This window comes from Sycon ciliatum, chromosome 3 (genome assembly GCF_964019385.1).
Source record: "Sycon ciliatum chromosome 3, ocSycCili1.1, whole genome shotgun sequence".
Taxonomy (NCBI): domain Eukaryota; kingdom Metazoa; phylum Porifera; class Calcarea; order Leucosolenida; family Sycettidae; genus Sycon; species Sycon ciliatum.
Window position 1 is genome coordinate 25635647 of NC_088645.1, and position 23983 is coordinate 25659629.

General features: G+C 49.3%; 1 protein-coding gene across 1 annotated transcript; it reads right to left on the reverse strand.

The window, feature by feature from the left end:
• Nucleotides 1–7427: 7427 nt before the first annotated feature.
• On the reverse strand, nucleotides 7428–23132 carry LOC135811901 (uncharacterized). Its single transcript, XM_065325144.1, has 14 exons — nucleotides 22909–23132; nucleotides 20402–20581; nucleotides 19587–19928; nucleotides 19233–19322; nucleotides 17956–18294; nucleotides 16934–17110; nucleotides 16187–16588; nucleotides 14656–14745; nucleotides 13088–13300; nucleotides 11948–12292; nucleotides 10439–10600; nucleotides 10077–10149; nucleotides 8955–8998; nucleotides 7428–8200 (listed from the first exon to the last, which is right to left on the reverse strand). The coding sequence occupies exons 1-14, from the start codon at nucleotides 23115–23117 to the stop codon at nucleotides 7876–7878; spliced, it is 2991 nt and encodes a 996-aa protein (XP_065181216.1). The 5' UTR covers nucleotides 23118–23132; the 3' UTR covers nucleotides 7428–7875.
• Between the last annotated feature and the right edge of the window lie 851 nt (nucleotides 23133–23983).

Genomic DNA, 23983 nt, shown 5'->3' on the forward strand with positions numbered 1-23983 from the left:
TGTAAATCATTAATTTTTCCTTGCTCTTCAGGCTTCACACACAAAACAAGTTTAGGGTTCACGGATTATCGATTGGCATGCTAGCGTCGCCAGCTACATCATGCACGTGACAGGCGCGTGCATATACTGTCCCACACAATCGCGTTAATCGGTCAGTGCTCAAATCGCATTTTCCCATCAATATCACTCACTTTCAACTCTACGGGATTCATTACGGTTGGCTCAAACTGCCTGAATTTTTGAATCCACACGCACGAAAGACGTTCCAAGACTTCCACCGTTCGTATTTTTTCAAACGAGTTCCGGGTTTTCCAGTAACTTTGGCCAAAGTTCGGCTAAAAAAACAGGGGGAGCCGTTGCGTTTCCGTAAAATACTGAACGGTAGAAGGATAGCCAAGGTCGAGAGCAAAACAACAAGCCATTATTTGTCAAAATCGAACAAGAAACGGCTCAGCGCATCTATTTTCCGTGCACGCGCGCGCGTACTTTGGCCGACAAGGTGTGGAGAATTTCTGAAGAAGAAGAATAACAAGAGCAGCAGCGCTCGGAACAGCCGTGCTGGATACTTCCAATCCCGACGATGGAGCGTGTTGGCTGTCGTGAGCTGCTGAAACGACCATGACATTTCTTTTTCTTTGTATACCCTAGATATCTTGACGTGCCCTAGCTCAGTTTCGGCCTCTTTACAGGAAGAATATTTTCTTCCATGGCATCAGCGGCCAAACAGCAAGAAGAGCAACAGATCGAGATTTACAGGGCAAACAAAGGATGCGTGCAGCTACATCTAGTCAGGTTCGATGCAGCTGCGCTTTGCCAGAACCTCAGCAGATAAGAGAAGACGACAGAGTGTCTCAGATGGAGCTGGATCTTGCGCCAAGACCGCCACCGCCGCCATCATCAAGTCCAGGTCAGTCAGAAAAATGCAAAGCGCGAGTGAAGTGAAGCCACTGAAGACAAGGAAAAATTCAAAAAGTACGCTCTCCGGCTAGACTTCGAGTCGATATTTTTTTACTTCGATAGGCGCTGTCGCGGCCTGTAGCGCGCGTCCATAATCCAAAATGGAGGCGCACGTGACGGGTGCTTTTAGTGGCAAGCCGTGAACCCTAAAGTTGAAAAAACCGAAACGGTCCGCAGTCTAGTCGTACAATGTGTGGTTACCGTACCGGCGCCGCGGTTCTGCTACTCGTGCTTATTAATTTTTTTTTAATATTATGCATGCACGTGGTCCACAGAATTTTTTATGAGTTCATGCTGTCCCTATAAATTCTGAACCAAAATTCTGCGAAATCCTGGTCTAAAAAATTGAAAGCTCTAAAATATACTGCAAATTTAGAAAGTCACAAGCAGGTTGGTTTGGCTGTGAAAATACATTGAAAGTCTCCAGAAAAAGCAGTTTTTTCTCTCTTTTCTGCAATATTCCGCGGGATTTTCAGAATTCTGCGGACACAACTGGATTCTGCGGAAATTCTGCAATCCACGGAATCGCGGAATTCACGGGGGACAGGTTCAAGTGCAAACCATGCTAAACCGCGGTATAGGCCTTGGCGGATAATGCCGGCAGAAAAATTGGCAGAATTCGGTACTTTTTCTGGTAAGTTTCATGCATGTTTGGTATGTGGATAAAGAAATGGAGCAGAATTCGAGGAATTGCCCGCCATAAGGTTTGTATGGTTCTGCCAATTTCGGTGCAAAAAAAGCAGAATCTGCCACCTTTTCGAGCATTATCCGCCAAGGCCTACCGCGGTACCGTACTGGCGCGCGGTACGGTAGCTAGGTACTAGGTACTACCATGAGTACATAACCCCCGAGAGTGTGCAACTCCACTATGGCCTAGTATGGGTGCTGCAATGCGCACTGTACACGGATTATCAGACGAATCCGGAACCTGTGGTTGACCGAAGCCGATCGATCATGTACAAATATTATTGCAAAGAAAAACGTGTGATGCGTCAAATACCGGTATTTGACGACTCCCTGGGGCAGTCCCACAGGCCTAGGGCCTTTTTACAGGGTACCCTATGAATTGTTGAATAGATGAACGGAAGTTTCTGAGCAAGGAGATTGTGCGAATATCAGCAGGAAGTGCGTTCCAACGATCGGAACCAAGAAAGCTAAGGTCCGTTGCACACTACGTACAAAAACTCATATAAGCTGCGCATACTTGTATGTTCCCATGGAAATTTTTTTTTTTTTTTTTTTTTTTTTTTTTTTTTTTTTTTTTCACGGCCAAAGTTTATAATACCAGAAAAATAATAATATGTAGCGCAAAATAAAGAGAAGGAAAATAATAACCGGTCAAGCGCTAAATACAAACAGAAGAAAAAGAAATCATAAGCCAATACGCGCTAAACTGCGCTTAAATTATAATGAAGGGAGAAAAACTGGAATCCGCGGAAATTATAACATACAAAATGATACAGAGAAAAGGGGAAACAGACAGGTTGTCTACAGATGACACTCGGAGACAGCAAGTGTGGCAGAATATGCATGAGGGTCATACCTGCTCGACTTGTGGCGATGCCCACGAAGGCATGCCACGGCCGCCTTCACGAGAGCAAAGGACAGCTGGGCTCTGATCAAAGCCATTGCCACAGAGAAAGGCTCACCATTCTTCTCAGACTTGATGCCTGCAATGCGGCCAAAGAGAGTGGAGGCTGCCTTCCCTTGGCCACCAGTCGTACTGAACACCACGGGGATGAAGGAAGCGTGCTCAACGTTGAGAATGCGACTCTCATAACTCCTCCGTTTCTCCTCTTCGTGCTTTCTGTAGCTGCCAGCGATCGTTGGTTTCCGATTTGAGGGGGCAAATGGGTTGAAAACCCGGACATCTAGAAAGGTCCTCTCAAACCGTCCACCGTGTAGACCGCTGACAACTACATCCAGCCGAGCTTGTTCTGCCGTGATGGTGGACCGCAGCGGAAAGCGCTCACCGGTCACAGGCTGGAGGTGCGGCTCAACATGAACATCATGTGCGACGTCGCGTAGCAGTGCTGCTGTTAGGTCTCGGACCTCGTTGTGCCGTAACGAGGGATAACCACCGATGGCACATGACATGGCATGGGTGGTCGAGAATGGCTTTCCACACGCGCATGTTGCCGGTAAGCGATCAGGATCCCATCCATACCTGAGGCATATGGCATCGCGGAAGGCGCCCTTGTGCAGGGTGAAGCCATGCCTTCGCAATGGCCGACATGTCAGCCAACTTGAGGCGCCTTTCTCCGAGGCAAGCTGTAGGGTGCGTTGCAGGTCAGGCTCGAGTTGGGCCATCAGGGTGACGACATGGTCCTTCTCCTTCTTCCCAGCGGCTGTCCTAGCTGTTGCCTTCAGTACCCGCATCCGCCCTGAGATGCCTTCCATGGATGACTGCTGTTGGATGATGTTGTCAATGAGTGGATGGGTGATGGACAGAGAGCGCTGATGTTCATCGCTCAGCTGACTGGGGTTAACAATACCGAGACCACCGAGACGACACGGAAGGTCAAGCACAGCGCGGATCACCGAATTCGGTGGGTGACGCCCTGTCAATGCCGGAATGAAATCATTGCGGATCACATCCTCAAGTGGCTGTAGCAGATCTGCTGCTCCAGGTACAGTACGAACCAGAAATGACCATTTGTGCTTGAGGCCTTGGCTAAATGCAGTGTAGGCGGCTTGCGGTTGGCTAAGTGCATAGGTTGCGAGGCGCTTGACTTCTTTGCACCATTGCTCTGCCTTTTGAGCGACGTACTGATTGCAATACTGCTCTGTGCCCAGGACAGCTCCAAGATGTCGGTGACCGTCCGCGGTTACGCGAACTTCAGTGTCGGCGAACACTTCTCGCGCGATGTTGAGGAACTGTGGTTTGACGAGTAACACAGACTTTGCAGCATTCGTATAGTAGCCGTAAGCTGGACCACGCGTTTCCAGGATAGACCACCATTCTCTGAGACGAATTATCTTACTTGCAGCTGTAGAATCATCAGCGTACCACGCTTGTACGGCGTTGGCTGCAGCGGCTTCGCGGATTAATGGCAACGTCCCTAGAGCATACATCACCATGGCGAGGGGATCCCCCTGCGTTGTGCCCTCAGCAGACTGAAGGGTCTCCCCGTCGACAAACAGCTTTGCGGGCTGTCGGTACGTGTTGGTAAGGACTACGGCGAGTGCGGGGCATAGGTGTTGAACATTCAGGAGACACACAGAACGGTTTAAGCGATTGAACGCGTTGGAAGCGTCTGCAAAGAGAATACCCTCTGTGTCGTCCTGCTGGAAGATTTCTCTCATGGCATGGATTGCTGCCTCTATGCCTGACTCTTGGCCCCCACAGAGCTGGAGACAGCCGACCGACTGGATTATGTCAGCCTTGGTGACTTTGAGGATGGCTTTGCTGATAATCCGTCGCACAACCTCACCGACACCAATCGGCCTGACTCCGGGGTCCTTATCAAGGGCGATGAGGCGGCAGGCAAGGAAGGCATCGAGTGAGGATGGGTCAATGTGTTCTGATGCCAGCCGTCTTGCACATTGGGCTAACGCATCGCACAGGGCATCAGATGCCGTCCTGAAACCTGTACACAAGTGGCGCCATGCAGCAGCGTCCATTCCTGAGGGGCCTGCTGCACCTTGTGTGTCAAGCGCAGCCTGACGGATGATTTCCCTGTTGATAGCCGCAAAATATGTTGGATGCGGCGGTGGTGGGGGTGCGTCTGGTATGACAGCATCTTCTTGAACAGGCCCCGCTGGTGGGTGTTTGTCTTCCAGAATTTGACGAACAGTCTTGCCATCAATTTCTGCGCTCAGCTTATGCACTCCTTTGGCGCCATCATCATCAAGAGTTCGAAGGCTGCTGGCAATTTTTCCCTCGTGAACCAGATTGGCGAATCGCCGAGCGTCGTCATGAGGTGACATGGAAATCAAAGGAATGTGGCGGGAAAATCAAGAAGTTGCTTTTTCCTTTTCAGCAAGTCGCGTACCCCTGTAGAAAGCAGCTTATATCCTGCTTTTTGCTTGTTTGGCAGCTTTCCTTCTCCGGGTGAGTAAACATTCCTGAATCTTCTCTTTTGCTGGTCTTGAAAGCTTTTGAACAAGGACACAGTGGCGATGGCCACCTTCCGCCTTCCAGTGCTGCCAACCTTCCGTATTTTCCGTATTTGTACGGAAAATCACTCCTTCGTCCGCAGTGAGGTATTTGAGCAAAAATGGTACGGAAAATTGTATAGGATCGATCAGCTGGAGACGCACTAGAGGGCAATCGTTCTCTTCACTTTCTTTGCCCGCTGCTACCACTAGATATGGCATGTTCTGTATTTCTTTCCTTGGCGCTGATAGGTGGAATTCTCTGCCTGTCTCGTGTCGTCAGGTTGAGCATCTATCCGTTTTTGTTCCGCTCTGTAAAGAGCACTTAGGGTTCCCTGTAACAAGACGGCAACGTCTGTAGGGCCTTCCCTATCAAAATAATAAATTTCACTACTACTACTACTACTAGCTACAGCTATGTTTGTAGAAGCATGGCAAGCGCCAACTGAGCGATGAATATCCCTGTGCCAAAGCGAGTCTGCCATGTTTCGACTAGATGTAGCACAAAATAACACGTATCGGTACCAGTCACACATGTTTTGCACTAGCAAATTTTGCCACCGACAAGAATGCGAGTGTCAAAAAAGCACAATACAAGCCAGGGAGTAGTACAATCCTCCCTGATAGAAGCAATGCACAAGGCATTTCATTGGTAGTACGGAAAAACGCTGCAAATACGGAAAATCAGAAGTCGCAGTACGCAAAACAGACCCAATTGGTTGGCAGCACTGGCCTTCTACCGTCATCCCAGATATTCATTGCTTCAGGTGTGTGCACGACTTCTTTCTCGATCTCCTCGACAAAATCAAGGTTTGAACTGAAGAAAAAAGCAGTAAGTAAACCACTGACTCCATCGCATGCGCAGGGTGCGCCAGTCCGCCAAAGACTAAGTACAAAGGTCGAAGGTCATGAATAGCACAAAAGGACAGCAAAAATTGCCGTGCATCCTCGTTGTCATGACGATTCACGTAAACAACAAGTGAGCTATGTGCAGTGTGCACTGAACAAAACTCATGAGCAACTTATACTGGACCGCGCTCGTAGACTCTTATACGTAGTGTGCAACGGACCTATAGCTACATGCAGGAAAGTTGCCTTGTACAAGGGTTGGCACCCTGCCTGAAAGGATTGGGCAGCTTTTTAGGCTTCCCGCCAGATTCTTGTTGTTGTCTTGGAAACTTCTATGTAAATGTGACTTATAGGCTGTTTTGTACCTAGTCTGAAGAGGGCCTAAGGCCCTCTGCAGACTACGTACATAGAACAACCAGTACAAAATCACATAAAACCTAAAAGGCAACATTTTTCCAAGCCTGCATTCAGACTACACATTAACATGCAATAATACAGGCAACCTTTGACCCCACGCTATTGCGCAATGGACCTGGGATGTGTGAAAGCAGCCGGCAGTCGTACAAAGTTTGTACATTTGTACGATGGTTGGTGAAAGTACGATAAATGCAGGAAAGTTGCCTTGTACAAGGGTTCGCACCCTGCCTGAAAGGATTGGGCAGCTTTTTAGGCTTCCTGCCAGATTCTTGTTGTTGTCTTGGAAACTTCTATGTAAATGTGACTTATAGGCTGTTTTGTACCTAGTCTGAAGAGGGCCTAAGCGAGTATAAACATGTTGTAAATCACTGCTGCAAGGAGCATTGCGTCATAAATAATGACGTCAACTTGAAATTCTGTCGGGACAACAGGGTATGTGGGAGTTGCACACTCTGGGGGGTTATGTACTCTTGGTACTACACTGTTTTCAAACATTTTCACAATAATCATTGCGTGAAACACCACATTCTTCAAGAATCATCCGGATATTCTCGAAACCCCCCCCCCCCGCGCGCGCGCGCGCGCGCACACACACACACACACACACACGAATAAACTTGGCAGCAAGGTACAGCAGAGGATAGCTCGCAAATAATTGTATTTTCTTTTCCGAGTACTTGCACATGCATGCGAATAAATCAATGCTTGGTTGGTTAGATGGCGCATGGCAGATACTAGAGCAGGAATTATCTAAAGGATAGCATTCTAGAAATCAAGCGGAAGAGCATACTGCAGCCCAGTGGTTTATCAAAGGTATAGCGCAAATTAGGATGTGAATGATCATAGGTGCACGCACGCCCGCACGCACACACACACGCACACACACACACACACACACACACACACACACACACACACACACACACACACACACACACACACACACACACACACACACACACACACACACACAACGATGTGTAAACGTAAAGTGGCGGGCGACAACGACAAGGAGTGAAAATCGTTAGCTTTGTGAAACATGAAGCAGACAAGCTGGTGATGTTAAAAATAAAGAACCGAAGAAAAGCGGACAGGGGGGGGGGGGGGTGAGACAGGAAGATCAGAAACCACGGGCAATAGAGTTCATGCATGCCTGGAAGTTAGATGGGGGTGGGGGAGGGAGGGGTGCGAGGCAGGTGAATACTTGTCAACTGAAGGCATGGTGGTGAGGAGGGGGGGGGTAGGATGAAAATAGAAACAAATAATTTCTCAACAGGGCCACGATACGGAGGGGGTTTCACCTTTGATGTCTTTGCTCCTGTATGCAATGCATACAAGACAAGAGCATAGCAAAAGGGATAGGGAGAAAGGGTGAACTGCGTGTGTACAGCGAGCATATGATCAAGGTTAAGTTTCTTTACAGAGGCAACTTGTGCGCATGGCTGAGTGCGACACTCTCACCCGGATGCCGTGCTGGTGCCGTCGACGAAGCTGCACAACAGAAGATCAGTAGCGTTTGTCGAGAGTGTCTGCCATGCCGCCGGCACACTCCGGTCAGTTCTTCTCTTTGAGCTTCTTCTTGTCGGCGTCCTTGGACTTTTCCTTGCAGCTGCCCGACTTCTCCCTCTCCTTGTCCTTGGTTTTCTCCTTGTCCTGGAAGACTTTACTGACGCGCACCAGCGGGCTGATCCCTCTGCTACGCGTGCTCTTCTGCGAGCCCTCACCGGACGAGGACAGGCTATCCTGGCGTGAGCGGGTATGCCGAGGTGTGCTTTCGCTCAGCGCACGCTCTTTTTGTACGTCGGAGGACGTTTGCCGAACGGGCGAGGACGAGCGAGATGACGTTGTCGACGAGGGCAAGTTGGGCGTGGAGTCGGAGCTGCAACGGATGGAGCAAGCAAACAGACACACGGACATGGTAGTGCCAGCATGTGCATGTGTGTGTGTGTGTGTGTGTTGGGGGCAATGCACACACTACACCTGTGGCCATGACTGGAGTCTGTATGCGGTGCATCAGCGGTTTATGCGCCCGCCCGGCGCCCGGGGGGGGGGGGGGGGGGGGGGGGGGGCAAGAACGTGTTCAAGCTTTTACAGAAAATGGAAAAATCTGTGTCATGTGAAGACTGTGTAACCGTGACGTCATTGAGTACTAATCTATTGTCATTGAGTACTAATTTACTGGGCCGGATCTAGTAACGGTCTGGAACGAGATGAGAAACACAACATGTTGGTGGAACTTCCATTTCAGCATGCTTCCATAGGTGACGACTCCCCCAAAACCAGCAGAAATACCGGTACACAGCAACGGGTGGTTTCATGCGTAAACGTGCCAGTTTCACAGGTTTTAAAGGAGGATGTACACATGCACAGTAAAACCTGTCAAGGCAACCACCTGTCCAAGAAGACCACTACAACCAGGACCAAGGCATGTTATTTCCCGTCAAAGACCCTGGATAAGGAGACCACCTGGTAACAGAGACCACCGTTTTGAAGGTCCCTTGAGCGGTCGTCTTAGACAGGTTTAACTGTAGCTCGCTGGCAACCAAGCCGGGTTGCACACACACACTGATGTCTACACTATTCACCGCACCGACTGATAAGCAAACGTATGGGCGCACAGGAGGTCGACTTACTGTATGACACCATCGATACTGCCATCCGACAGTGAGCCCACACTCTGCACAAAAGCAGAACAGAACAGGCAGCAGGGACGCGTGGATGAGACAGGGCAGAGAGCACACGAAGCTCTGCATGATAAACTACCACAAGGGGTACACGCCTGACCAATGCTCAGCAACGATTGCATAGGATCGAAGCAGGAAATGCAGCATGCAATGCAGGGGACCCACTCTGCATGGAATTGCTGTATCCGGCACCGGAACACTGGAGCAGTCTCACCCCTCAATCACATGTGTCGTAGAATACCGTAATGTCGCGTATTAAAGCCGGACTTTTTCCTGTAGAAGCCGATGTCAGGGCTAGGCTTCTATTCACATCAGGCTTCTATTCAAACCAGGTATTTCTATGTGTGTCAACCAGGGGTGTCGGAAGGTATTTTAGTGCGGCACGGTCAGCCATCTGAAGTACAATTTACTTGTGGGGGGGGGGGGGGGGTTGCTGAACCGACATTCTTGGAAATTTAGAACCCAGATCAGTGTTTTAAATATTTTTATTTATTGATTTACAAGGTGCCGGGGGCAAAAGTGGTACGGTCAATACCAGCACCATAGTGACCGTACCGTACCGTGTCCGACGCCCCTGCCCCTGCCCCTGGTGCCAACACTAAAACCAGGCGTAGGTGCTGGGAGTGTATCTTGAAAATCAGGCTTGCATTTAAAACAGGCCTGCATTTAAAACCGGCTTTAACACGAGACACTACGGTACGTGATTGTACAATCGTAGATGCAGCAGGTTTGCAATGCTGTGCAAGCCGAGCAAACACCAGCACAGTAGTGTAGAGTCGCACAGTTCACACGCCATCACAGGCCAAAATGCCCATACTCACACATACACTCCCCCCACCCACCCACCTTTGACCTTTCGACGCCCATCGCCTCCATGATAGCAAGGCTACGGCAGAAGCCGTAGCAACTTGTGCTGGGATTGCACCATTCAACAGCTTGCAAGGCTGAAGAATTGACCGTCACTATTCAGCCTGGTCTACACCGTACAGCTATTTGAAGTGACTTTTTCTGGCCAGTGAATCCCTCCCACACCCACGCCCACAAGCACTCACACACCCTCTTGGCACTTACCATTCTCTGCACGGGTTGTGATAGTCCACTGCCGTACTGCTTGAATGCTGAACGGCTCTTTAGTGGATTGCCACTGAGCAGGAGAGAGGGGGACAGAAAGGAGTAGAGAGCCACCCAGAACATGTACAGTGGATCAACAAATAAATACAATACATAGGCATGCACATGCACATACGCGAGCGCATACACACACACACACACACAGACACAGACACACCCACAGACACACCCACAGACACACACACAGACACACACACAGACATACACACATGAATGCCACACACCCACACCCACCAGCAGCCAGCCCCACAACAAAAACAACAGTGCAACGTCCAGCCAGCAGTGAAATCGATTTTACTCACGATCGTTTCTTGAGTGCGTTGAACAGCCCTGTGGACTGCGAGGGTGCTGCAGTGACAACGGCCGGGGCATCAGAATAGCCCGTGGGTGAAACCAACGGTGGGCTGGGTATCCGGTCATTGTTCTCCTCACACTCCTGGCTATCAACTGCTCGTGGCGGTGTCCTGGAATTGCAGAAAACATCAAGATCGTATCAGGGTCACGCAACTCAAACACTCAACACAGTCTCTTCGCTGCATACGCAACTAGACAAATCTCACGCTTTGCTGGAGACTCGGTCAGACTGAGTTTTCAGCATCCGTAGGGACGCCACCACCCTGCAAAGATCTACATGTAAGGCGCAGACGCAACTCGTAAAGCGGTGGGGTGTGAGTAGATCAGCCCACCAGCAAAGTGGTCAAAGACCGAAAATCCCACTCACGGCGTCCGCGTAACTAAACGTGTCCACCAAATGTGTTGACAAGTTAGTAGACAGAACAACACACGAGTCTCTAGCTCTCCGAACAACACACGGGTCTTGACTCTCGAGCTCCTAACAACACACTGGTCTCGAGCTCCTAGCACGCTGATCTCACACTCTCATAATTATAACAACACACTGGTCTCGAGCTCCGAACAACATGCTGGTCTTGAATTCCCTGAACAACACCCTGGTTTTGAGCTCTCTACTGCACAAGCTTGCCATAACAAAGTGCACGCAACTCCACGTGCACTTACCGTAATTTCGCGTATGAAAGCAGGTGCTTACGGCCGTATAAGCCGGGGCTCAAACCATGCTTCTATTCAAGTTATGCTTCTATTCAAAACATGCTTCTATTCAAAACATGCTTCTATGTCAACATCATCAGTCTACACTGTGCAGTGCACACTGCCACACATGTACGTGCACATGTACTTTGCAGAGAGCGGCTTCTATTCAAATCGTGCTTCTGTGTCACGGTGCGCTTCAAAAAATCGGCTTCTATTCAAGTCATGCTTCTATACAGGTCATGCTTTTACACGCGACACTACAGTATGCTGTTTTTCTGCTCAAATTATCCGATCACCGACTTAGCAAATCGAAACGCTTTAGACCAAGACTTGTTCAGAGACATCAAATCCCCAACAAGTAATGCAGTACTTCGAAGTGCAAGTAGTACGTGTCACGAGATAAGGATCATGGCGACCATCACACAAACTTCAGAAACAAACACTGACAAAACTTCCGCCTATTTGGAATCAAACTTCCTCAATGCACACGCTACGCACACATGCAAGTTTTAACCGGGCAGGTGACGCCTATCATGGGGAATCTCAAACGATAACAGAGAGGTTCATCTGCACGCTATTTTTTTGCTTGACGCGAAAGTTCAGCTCGCGTTATTTGGCTCCTGAGTTGGAAAACAACGCGAGTGACTTGCAGCTCACGTCGAAATTTGGAGTTTTATGCCAAATTTGACGTGAAATTGCGCGTCATGTCAAAAATAACATGCAGCTCAACCTCTCGAATGACACACACGCAGCTTTCTTACCTTCCACGAGACTTGGGCCGGAGCACTTTGAGCGCCTGGTTGAGCGATCTCGCTTTTCGCCGCGAATGTGACTCAATACACGCGGGACTGCTGGCAGTGCTTATCGTGTCGCCATCCATGCTGCCAGAGTCCGACGACATCGATATGTTCCTCTGCGAGCCGCCACCGTCGAAGCAGCCGAGCTGCTGGGATTCGTTCGGTGACATGAGTATGTCCTGTAGGCTGTCGTTGCTGTCTTCCAGCGCTGGTAGCCCGTCCACCTCGTCGGGCGAGATGTCCACAGAAATATGCGCCGTGTCCGCCAACTGTAACGGCTTGTCTCGTACACTCTCCGATGTTGATTTGCTGCATGTAGTCGGGAAGCAATACAAGGACGCATAGTTAGATAGGTGGGCAAGGACACGCACCCCCCCCCCCCCACACACACACAGTAGTACCAACTATAAACTGAACACAGCAAACAGCTCTATACTATAGTAATATACACTCTCACCTCATTTTTGCGGACTGTCCGAGACCGGGCATTGCCCTCAAGTCTAAATCTCATGCGCTTCGAAGGGGAAAGCTGTGCAGAGCGCATGCACGCCACGCCGTCTGATGATTACCCAGCGAGTGAAACCTTTTGTTTAAAGTTACAGCAAAACAGCCTGTTGTTTCCTGTATTTGTGTTCAAGAGAGTATCGTATTTCCCCGAGGATTCGTCGCACCCCCATTTTTCGAGGTCTGAGCCAAATTGTTTCAATATAATATTATTCACATAAGCAGCAAGGCACGCTCAATTGTACAACATCGCACCCACGTCTTTGCTCTTGAAGTTTAGTGTGAAAAGGTGCGACTTATCAGGCCCGGAGCAAGTTCCTGAGAGGTGGTGCGGCCCCAATTACAAGTTGGTTTTAGGACTGATTATTTCCCCTTGTCCAATTTCAAAATCCTGCAAGGATACATCTCTAGCTCAGTGCATCACAATCATATGTTCATTACATCTTTCAAATAATCAATTGCATACTGAGCAGCCCATGAACACTGGAATCAGTAAAAACTGGTACGGCCATGGCCGCACCAGCCATACCAGTGGCACCGGCCCTGCTTATGCATTGGGGAAATAGGGTAGTTCACAAAGATAGCCATAAGTGAGAATACCGTCTGAGGAAGATGCGATGCAGGTTCTTCTTGGCCTGGTTCAGGGAGGAGCGCTTGGCCGCCTTGCTCTCCTCGGCCGCACTCGACTCTGACACAACGGTGCACGAAGAAGACGAGGACACGCTGCCCGTCTCGACCGCACCGCCAACACAGGCGGTGTCTTCCTCGCACTCGGAGTCCGATTCCTGGCTGTTCGCAGCCGTGCGTACCCATCTGAATAGATTCAGGACAAAAGCAAACACAAGAATAGAGCGAGCATGCAGTGTCAGAACAAACAACACACACACACGCGTCTACTTCCTCCGGGAAAAAAACAATTCGGATCTAGAGGCTCAATCAGTACCCTGTGAAATGCTAGAGCCAGTCATGCCGGAAACTCTTGTGGGTATAAACAAGTCTCCGGAGGTCACTTTGCACTGTTTGCTGCGCATGTACATGTAAACTACCGAGCCAAGTCATGCTTAAATCTCTACAGTCGCTGCTCTGGATAATGGGAGATGCGCAAGCAGCTACAAGTCTCAAGCCTCTTGTACGGGCAAAATACCATCTTTACCAATACCGTAAAGTACCGCCAGAACGCCCCGTCTCGCGAGAGCGCCCTACCTTGATTTTACAGCCAAGGGAAGAAAATCGTATGGCAGGATGCTACTAAGTTTGTACGATGTGAGAACCTTTGTGTACTAAGGTCACACTTGGTATGCTTTTATGTGGCGCTCGAAGGTAAACTGGGTACGGATTGACTGCACAATGTGCAATGTATGTACAAGGTCCGTGTCGTATGACCTACAGACAGGAATCCACCTCCACAAGGCGGCCACGAAAGGACGAGATGGTGGGGCGCTCTGGCGGTACTTTACGGTAATAGAAATGCAACTAAAACCCAAAACAATTTTAAATTTAAAATGAAAAAACTCAAAGCAAATGAAAAGAACCCAGAGCAAATGAAAAGAACCCAACCAGCCGCACACGGAGCACACAAAAGGCAACAGCATAAATAAGTAAACTTCCTAAAAAAAAACGTAGCAGCTACACACTGGGTGGCTGGGTCCTCTTGGTTGTATTTGGTGAGGAGCCATCAACCATCATATAGTTTTACAAACTGCATGCGTTAGCTGTGGGATATTCATTCAACATCGAACCGAGCAGATGAGCTCTGAAGGTGCAAAAACAGCCGAGTACTTTTAAGTAGGGTGTGATCGAGATAAACAGAACCTATCATAAACTGGCATGGACAACCATGGTTGCTACGGATATGATGCTGATGATATTGCAAAGCCATACCGTCATGTGATCAGACTAAGTCGTTCGCATTGGTCAACGGCACTGTGTGGCGTGGCACAGCCGGTCGCACGATTTACACCCAAGCAGAAAGTGCGTCTAGCTCACTATGAAGCCGAGACCTCAGGTCGGCCGAGTGAACTAGGTCTCACCACCCTTTTGCCCCTCGATTCTAAGCAGATTGGAACCCATGGGCACTTATATAAAACACACATACAGATGCACCCCCCCCCCCCACACACACACACGCATGGACAAGACATAGCTCAAGCATAACACTGCAACCTTACGCAATGAACGTTTCGTCGACAATGTCCGTCTTCAGGTCGTTGCTGTGCAGCAGAATCTCCGGACACGACATGGCTCGACACACACTGGCACTGGGAGATGACAGGCAAAACAAACGGAAGATGTAAGATGTATAAATAAAAGAGGAAGCCCATCTTATCAGTGACACACAGATCTTGATCCGTTCTTGCATTATGAAAGACCTAGATGACCACACCGGAAAGTCCTGTCGGCCCTCTCCCAATATGGAAGAAAATTAAGACTGCCATAGAATGTTACGTCTTATACACACCGACATGAAATTCTGATAAAGAGGGAAGCATTTCTTGGTCCTCAAACATCTGTGATCAATGGCTGCTATTGTACAGTTGTGCTTGGTGACATCGGACCCAAAGTCCATCCTGTAAAGCGACAAACTTTCGCAGCGCGCAAATTTAGCGTTTTCATAGATTGGGCTGATTCATGATGAGAAACTTTTGCGATTCTATCTCTTCAGTCGGATCTTGTACTGTCTACAATCAATGTACGGAGAGGTTTGCGGCAATTTATATTCGCGAACGTGCGATGGTCGCGAAAATCGCGAAATTTAATCTCTAGCGAAAGTTTCCCTCTTTACAGTATTTGGCGCCCTCAACTTGCACGGCCGGCGACGCCCTGGAAGAGGTGCGAATGCGGCTAGTATGCACGTACACATGTACGACCACAGTGATGCAGTCAGAACTGGTCCAGGGCACCAGTACATGTACAGTTGCGGACATTGAAATCCGTTGAGAAGTCAAGCAGCCATGGGGGTGCTGGCTATGCAGCCGTGAGCACTGCTGCTCCATTGTTGCGGCGTGTACGTGAACTACAGTGGTGCGTGTACGCGCTAAGTCAGTAAGGGCGCCGGCCCCGGTCATTCCACCGCCGGACCGCATTTCAATATCCACAACAGTACATTGGGTCGGATCTACTATTTGAATAAAAAAAATTGGAGCTCAGTGAGAACGTTTTACGTCACAGGGTGGCGGAGGGCCCCCTCGTGCCAAATATGGAAAATTGCAATTGGTAATTTAGGTATGTTATCCTTGTCGTAGAAGCTTCCGGTTTTCGCCATTCTACCACTTACGACATACTCTAATGGATTCCGCAATAAAAAATGGGGGTGATTTTGGACCGGAGTTCCCCTTTAACCAAGCACAACTGTAGGTGGGCAAGCACTCCGCTCAAGCTGCTATTCTAGGTTCTGTACAAGCCATACAACGAAGTGCTAATTCTAACGAGTTAACGAGGAGAAATCTGTCGATAAAATAGAAATCGTTATACAGAAATCGATACATGTACTGTCCTATTGAGCGTTGAATCGATACATGTACTGTCCTATTGAGCGTTGAGAATGGGTGAGAATCGTCACCTTTGGAACACGTAAACCAGTCAATTTCGGGAAATCGTTATAATTATATGCGCCTCGTTTAGAATAATGGCTTTTAATACAGTAAATAGAAGTGCTCGGTTCCAGACCAGGGGCAAGGAGCTCAGCCGCGCGTGACTTACCGGCTAGGCCGCTCAAACTCGCCAAGAGACGTGGGAGCTGTCGCCGACGACAACTCACAGGAAGACATACCGGTGGCAGCGGCCGACAGGCTGCCCGGGTCGAGCGTGCCCATCGACCGATGGCGCAAGAACACGGACGCAACGCGTCCGCTGCCGCAGCGCTGGTCGTGCTCGGAGAGACTGAGCTCAACGGCGTCGCCGTCGGACTGTTCTGCGAGGGTGCAGGATAGCGTGGGCGACGATCTCCGGTTGAAGGCGATGTTCTTGAGCGACATCATGGACGTGATCGATTCCAGCGTGCTCAGCGAGCTCTGAGAGATGCTGGACGTTATCGAGTGACGCACGCTCGTGTCCTTGCTGTTGGTGGCGGAGCCGTGGAATACGCGTGGCATAATATGCTTCCTGCAGCAGGAACATGGGAAATCATTCACGAAAGACAACGCTGTGATAACAATAATAATTATGTATAGTGATACTGGGTACCGAAGAACAGGGAGGCACCGCTCCACGTCAGATATGAACTTATTTTCAAGATTCCAAAGTCTCTGCTCCTATTCTGCTTGTGGATGTACATAGTACTCGAGAAAGAGAGTGAGTGAGCACGTACGTGTGTGTGTGTCCGTGTGTGTGTGTGTGCGCGTGCGTGGGCGCACGTGTGTGTGTGTGTGTGTGTGATATATGTGTGTATGTATGTGTGTGTGTGTGTGTGTGTGTGTGTGTGTGTATCGGCACAGTCCCGGTACTTACCTCAAGCTCTTTCCTTTCAGCTTCACAGCATTCCACTTCATCAGGAGGCGGTCATCATTGATTGCATCTTCCAGCTCCTTCATAGCATATTTTTGTTTGGAAATTGTCGTGTCGGACACGCATCGCTTCACAGTGGGAGTAGGCAGCTCCAGCGATTTCTTCTTCGAATCTGTACCACTGGAATGGGTGTGAGAATAGGAATGTTATGCATAGTACATGCATGGTACACATAGGGACACCGACACACGCACACACACACACAGACACAGACACGCTCACACAGACACAAGATACAGACACACACACACACACACACACACACACACACACACACCAAAAGAGCACATGAAACCGTGCACTATAATATATTATAACATGCTCATGACACACATGCACCTGCAATGTAGCCCATTGCACCTGCACAAATACTTGTGATGCCACAAAAATACGCTGAAGAACTTTACGGGCTGTTGTTTTCGCCCATTGCATTGGTATACCTCCAAATGCGTACCATACGCTGTAAACATCCACCAACCCTGTGCAAGGTGTGATCATTCACAGTGATGGCCTGTACGCACCGATCCCGCACACCATCACCACGGTACTGGTATGGTACCTAACAAACTTGAAAGGGTATCTCGCAACACAGTAACACGAAGAGTCCCTTTTCCACGGCAACCTACGTGCACTCTCTTTGCTCTCTTCTTGTGCAAACTGCAGTAGTGTCACGTGCTGCAGAATTTGGAGTCCAAGAACATCCAGCCTGAAATACTAAGAACATCCAGCCTGAAATACATGATCCAGTACGAATTGTTTCTAAGAACGTGCTATAAGAACGCAGCCAGATTTGCTGAAAAATAAGAACGTCCCAGGCTAACCCCTTGGAAGCAACGTTCTTGGGCGCGCGGCTCTACTGTATACAGCACACTGGGCACACAATACACAGTTTAGACACAGGCTAAAGCAAATCATTATTCCACATGCAACATGCTACAAGATAGGTAAATGTGACTCAGACTTACACACGCTGGAAGAAGCGGTGAAGGTTCTTCATCTTCGCTTTCTTGGCCTTTTCGAGCGACGGACGACCACGGGCGATGTCATGCAGCACTGGCGAGGCGATGCCGTCGACGACTTTACTGCCCGCTGCCTTGGCCTTTGCCGAGGAGCTCCTGCTGTCGATGCCGCTGTCGTCGTCGCTGAAGTTACTGTGCGCACCACTGCTGCCGGGCCGACTGTTCCCGTCGGAGTTCTCATTAGCAGTTGTCGGGCTGGCCATGCCGACGCCTATGTCACTGAGATCACCACACAGGCCTGGAATCTCCAGACACGAGCCAGTGCCAGGGCCGCCAGTAGTCAGACTACAGCCAGACATAAGACAAGCAGAGGGTAGTATAGTATAGTAGAGAGAGAGAGAGAGAGAGAGAGAGAGAGAGAGAGAGAGAGAGAGAGAGAGAGAGAGAGAGAGAGAGAGAGAGAGAGAGAGAGAGAGAGAGAGAGAGAGAGAGAGAGAGAGAGAGAGAGAGAGAGAAAAAGAGAGAGAGATAGAGAGATAGATAGATAGATAGATAGAGAGAGAGAGAGAGAGAGAGAGAGAGAGAGAGAGAGAGAGAGAGAAAAAGAGAGAGAGATAGAGAGATAGATAGATAGATAGAGAGAGAGAGAGAGAGAGAGAGAGAGAGAGACACAAAGAGAGAGACAGACAGTGACAGACAGACAGACAGACACAGACAGACAGAGAGAGAGAGGTAGATAGATAGAGAGATAGAGAGAGACACACACCATGTACCAGACACACGCACTCACGCAAGCATGCGCGCACACGCGCACACACACACACACACACACACACACACACCATTGGACGCCCATCGCCAAAGGCGATGATAGCGATGATAGCGATGCTACAGCAGAAGCCATAGCAGCTTGTGCTGGGATTGCACCATTCAACAACTTGCAAGGCTGAAGAATTGACCGCCACTATTCAGCCTGGTCTACACCACACAGCTATGAAGAGGCTTTTCCTGGCCAGTGAATCCCTACTTTTTGGTCTTTTCATTTTTTCCCGCACACACATCACACCACATACTCCGGCATGCACTGGCTGTTGGTAACCACCCAGGAGAATGAAAGAAAAGTCAGGAGAAGTCTGAGAAAGATGTGTGTGACCATAATCGTCGGGAATCGAACACACAACCTCTCGGTTGGAAATCGCTGCACATACCACACGTACGCACGCACGCACACACACACACATTAATTCACATAGCCAGCAGTCACAGCGGTGTGTTATACGTACGCATTCAGCGCGCTCTCGACCAGCTCGGTGACGTGTTTAGACTGGTGCAGGAGTAGCTCAGGACATGACATTGCTCTGCAAAGTTCACCACTGTTAGAAGTTAGAACCACACACACAAGACCAGGCAACAGCAAACACTATCTCACTGATATGAAACTTCAGCACCATAGGGCTTGAAAGTGGTGTCAAAAGTCAACAAATAACTACAAACAAGGACTGAGCCAATTTGGATCAGAGTGTGGTGGAGGGGCTGGTCCCTCTGCTGCATGCAGGTGTGAATGGTTCTGCATAATAAACACTGCGAAAAAGTCCAGTCCATGCTCTGCTGCCAACATCCTAACTTCATAGTCTCACCGTCCTGCCAAGCCCGTAGGTGACCCCATCAATCCGCTGTCAGTGGGCAGTGCGTAGGAACGAGTGGGAACCATGGACATGGAGCGTTGCAGGCTGGACGGGAAGAACAGCTGCCCTGCCGCGCTGTCCATTGCTCCCTCGATGCTCAGCTGGCTGCCGCTCGCCGACACCCTGCACATGGCCGAGTGCGCCTTGCGAGGTGAGAGGGGACTCGTGAGTGCCAGGAATGCCCCCGCTGCTCCCTGCACTGGCGTGCCGGCGCTGCCGCCGGCGAGAGAGGCGCCAGTGGCCAGCTGGTCTAGCGAGTCGCTGGAGACCTTGCGCGGGAAGTGAAGGTGTTTTCTACCGGGAAAATTGCAATGCACAGACAGATCCAAAAGTTGAGAAGTCGGTCGACAACTGTATATACGTGACTGCTTGCCTGAGCAGGCCACTCAAATCGAATTCTGCACAATGTCATGTAATACCGCTGGCTTTGATCGGAATAAGGCTCAACCCCCCCCCCTCCCCCCCCAAAAACAGTCATTAGTTGAAGGGGTTGAATCTGGGTTTTGGTCTTTTGGACCTGCTTCTCCAAACATATTGCCAGGGTGTAACTGGTTTGTGAACCTGGCCAAATTGTCAACTCCCTATCCTTGACTTTTCCGGCCTCAAGTGTGGCAAATAGAATAGCTTGTGTCACTCAATGCAGGCTGCACAGTTATTGCCCATTGTATCTACTTCAGCACAACATGCAAGACACAATAACGAAGGGTGCTAGTTCGGAATGAACGGACTGTGTAGTCGAATGCATCACCTGTCGGATGAAGACTTACTTCAGGGACTTTCCCTTTAGCTTAACCAAGGACCACTTGAGGAGGAGACGTGCCTCGTCCGTAGCTTTCTCCATTTCCTTCATATCCTTTAGATGGATGCCAGAATGCAACGAGGTATCGGACGAACTGCGCTTCACATGCGCCGTCGGCATCTGAAGTTCTTTCTTCTTTGACTCCACCCTGCAGTTGGGAACAACGGTGTGCAGGCCACAACATTGACGGTGATGACGTTGACGGCAACGACAACAACAACAACAACACCCCCCCCCCCCCCCCCCCACACACACACTACACCAAGAGTATTACTAGGAATTTCCTAATGTGCCGACAGAAGTCTATTCTAGGCCATGTGTGGTTGGATTTTGGCATGAAAGTATGAAATACGCCTGTCAGAATGGTGGTCCGTGCTCTCGATTTCAGCTGGCGACACGTGCAATACTACATGCCAACGCTCCAGTCAGGCTGGGTTCATGGAGGGCTGAAACTCAATGTGAGTTGAAAACGCTCATGAAACCGAGCCGTTTTCTCCATATTTTGTATGAGGGAATTTTGATTTTAAATGCAGTGTACACAAAAACATACACTGATTCTGAGTTGGTGAAATTCCATGCTGCAGCAAAGTCGGACTCCGGGATTTCTCCAGTAGCGTCCCTTGTGCACAAGTCTACAAGTGCCCAGAATACGGCAACCATTAGAGAGGTTCCGGGCTACGTAAAGTGGAACTGCTTTATGTAAGTGGGCGGGAAAACCCCTGAATTCGCAAGTTTGCACTCCACGTACGGAAAGTTGTCTACGGAGAGTACGTAAAATCGTAAATGGAGCTCCACTAACGGAGGTAGTGCGTGAGTGGATTGGGGTAAAAGTGTATGACTCTCTCTCTCTCTCTCTCTCTCTCTCTCTCTCTCTCTCTCTCTCTCTCTCTCTCTCTCTCTCTCTCTCTCTCTCTCTCTCTCCGTCCGTCCGTCGGTCCGTCCGTCCGTCTCACTGTATCTGTCTCTCTCTCTCTGGGTCGTACACTTTCGAGTCCGGAGTTGTCATGGGTAGCCACGCAGTTCTATAAAATTCTGTATGGCGGAACACGGATTCACATGCAGTGTACGTAAGACTCTCCTTAGATCGGCTACGGTTTTACTATAAACGGAAGTACGTAGCGCGGAACCTCTCTTTTGTGACCAAAGCAGGAACATACACTCCTCTTTGCTTGCACTAAGTCCATAAATGGATGTACATTGCCGAGTAGGTGTATCTGTGTGCCATAAAAGGCCTTCTCAACACTACATACCTATAAATGTTTTCCCACATATGGAATTCACTCTAAATATGCGAGGAAGGGCGTTGATGAGAGTCACGTCAGCCCACCATGCGGCACACATTCGATCAAGACCATTTGCAAAAGCCAGAGTGTGCCAGTGAGCAGACCGACAACTGGGTTAAAGCACTGATTTCATTTGGAGATTAGGCTCGTGTTGCCGAGGGCACAACCGTTTAGTTTTAGTTGCTCCCGGGTGAACAAGTGCCCGCAAGAGGGTTGACGCGTTTGCAGAAAATCCAAAGTCAGCACGTGTGACATCTATTTCTTCTAAACTCTTCAAGACTACTGGTCCCTCATTATAACATCACAGGAGACCCTCCGGGAAAAAATGAATGCTCTATCGTTCTGATCACGCGCTATTATTTAATTGTGAATGTGCAAAAGCGTCAAATGCTGACACCGGAGGCAATGTCATTGTTGGTCTATCTACAGTATCTGAATACTAGTAGTCTACCGAGAGTAAATAAGCTCAAAAGAGTGTGCAACTCTGGCGAAAACTCACATCACGTGTTCAAAGTATGATTTGCACTACCGTAAAGTCGCGGATAAAAGCCGGGCTTATAAGCATATAAGCCGCTTTCTGCGTCAGGCTATAATGCAAACCAGGCTTGTATGCAAACCATGCTTATATGCACCACTGATATGCGTGACACGCGTACATCTACCACTGACTACCGGCGACAGTTTTACTATGCACCTTACATCGCGCATGCACTCTTGACCTACCCGATCCGCGCTTGCATAGAAGCCAGGCTTCTACGCGCGACAGGCTTATAATATGCATTTGGCGCGTTTGATTTTCAGGCTTCTATCCGCGATGTGCTTGTATGCAAACCCGGCTTTTATCCGCGACTTCACGGTATGTGTATCTGCCATGATCATCATGCTGAGGACTCGCATAAGCGGAGTGGGTTTCTGTCGGGGAGTGCTACTTTTTTTTAACTCTGTTGGTCGCTAAAGCAGGCAGAGAACCTACAACGGGAATGCCACGCCGGCGAACCCCATAGAAAGGGTATTAAGAGTTGCACACTCTTGGGAGTACTTTGAAGTACAGTACATCTAGCCAGCAAAGCAGGCAAGTACCAATGACGAGATTTTAAACATCACTTCCATTTGAATCGCAAAACCAAATAAACAACAACAACAACGACAACGACAACAACAACTTCACACTCTCAAGGTGAGAGCAACTTACTTTTTCATCACCTTGTCGACGGAGCGCGAGATGATCTCCTTCTTTTTCAAGATGGCCGACGAGATGGCGCTCACTGCCGCTGGCCCGCACAGGCCCGACGACGACGAGGTTGCCCCGGACGGCGTACACATGGGCTCTTCGAGGCTGGAGCCCAGTCCGACACGTGTGGTTGTAGTCAGGGAGGGGCGAGTGCCTCGACGACGAGCCATGGCCAGGTTAGCATTGCCCTGCCTAGGCGCAATGAAGAACCTGAACAACAACCATGACAAAGACACAGGAGATATACAGTCAACTTCGCTAATAACGACTGCGGATATAACGACAATTCGTGAATAACGACAGAGTTTCCGTGCCCAGAGCAAAGTCCCATCTATCTGTATTACATATAATGAGACGTCGGGTATAAGGACACTTCGCGAATAGGGATACTTTTCTGATGCCCCGCCGCCGAGTGTCGTTACACGCTAAGTTCACTGTACAGTATAGAGTAGATGCTGGTATAGTAAAGTCACACACTGAAGAACGTGGAGTCCAAGAACGCCCAGCCTGAAATACTAAGAACACCACAGCCTGAAGTTAAGAACGGCGGTGCTAGTTTTCTGGCAGCTTGTGGGACACATACGATCCAGTACGGATTGTTTCTAAGAACGCGTTATAAGAACGCAGCCAGATTGCTGAAACATAAGAACATCCCAGGCTAACCCCTGGAAAAAAGCGTTCTTTGGACGCGAGATTCTACTGTAGATCAGGCCGAACATGCAATAAGAAAGCCACTAGTGTGCCTGATAAGGCCGTTTGGACCATTTCCCTCCAAAACGCACATGGCACAAAAATGGCAATACTAGAGTAAAATAACAATAAGATCCCGGAGAGAGGGTGTTAGTGGCGGCATTACAGACATGGAAACGTAAAGAAGACAGGAGGAAAAACTGGGAACTGAATTTACTCCTCTGGTATCTTTCCAACCAATTGCAGGTCATTGTGACCTCTGACAGCTGGACAATGTAGAGATAGGCACCACTGGCATACAACTGCACTCGTTCCCATCCACCGTGCTCTGATTGGTCACGGACTG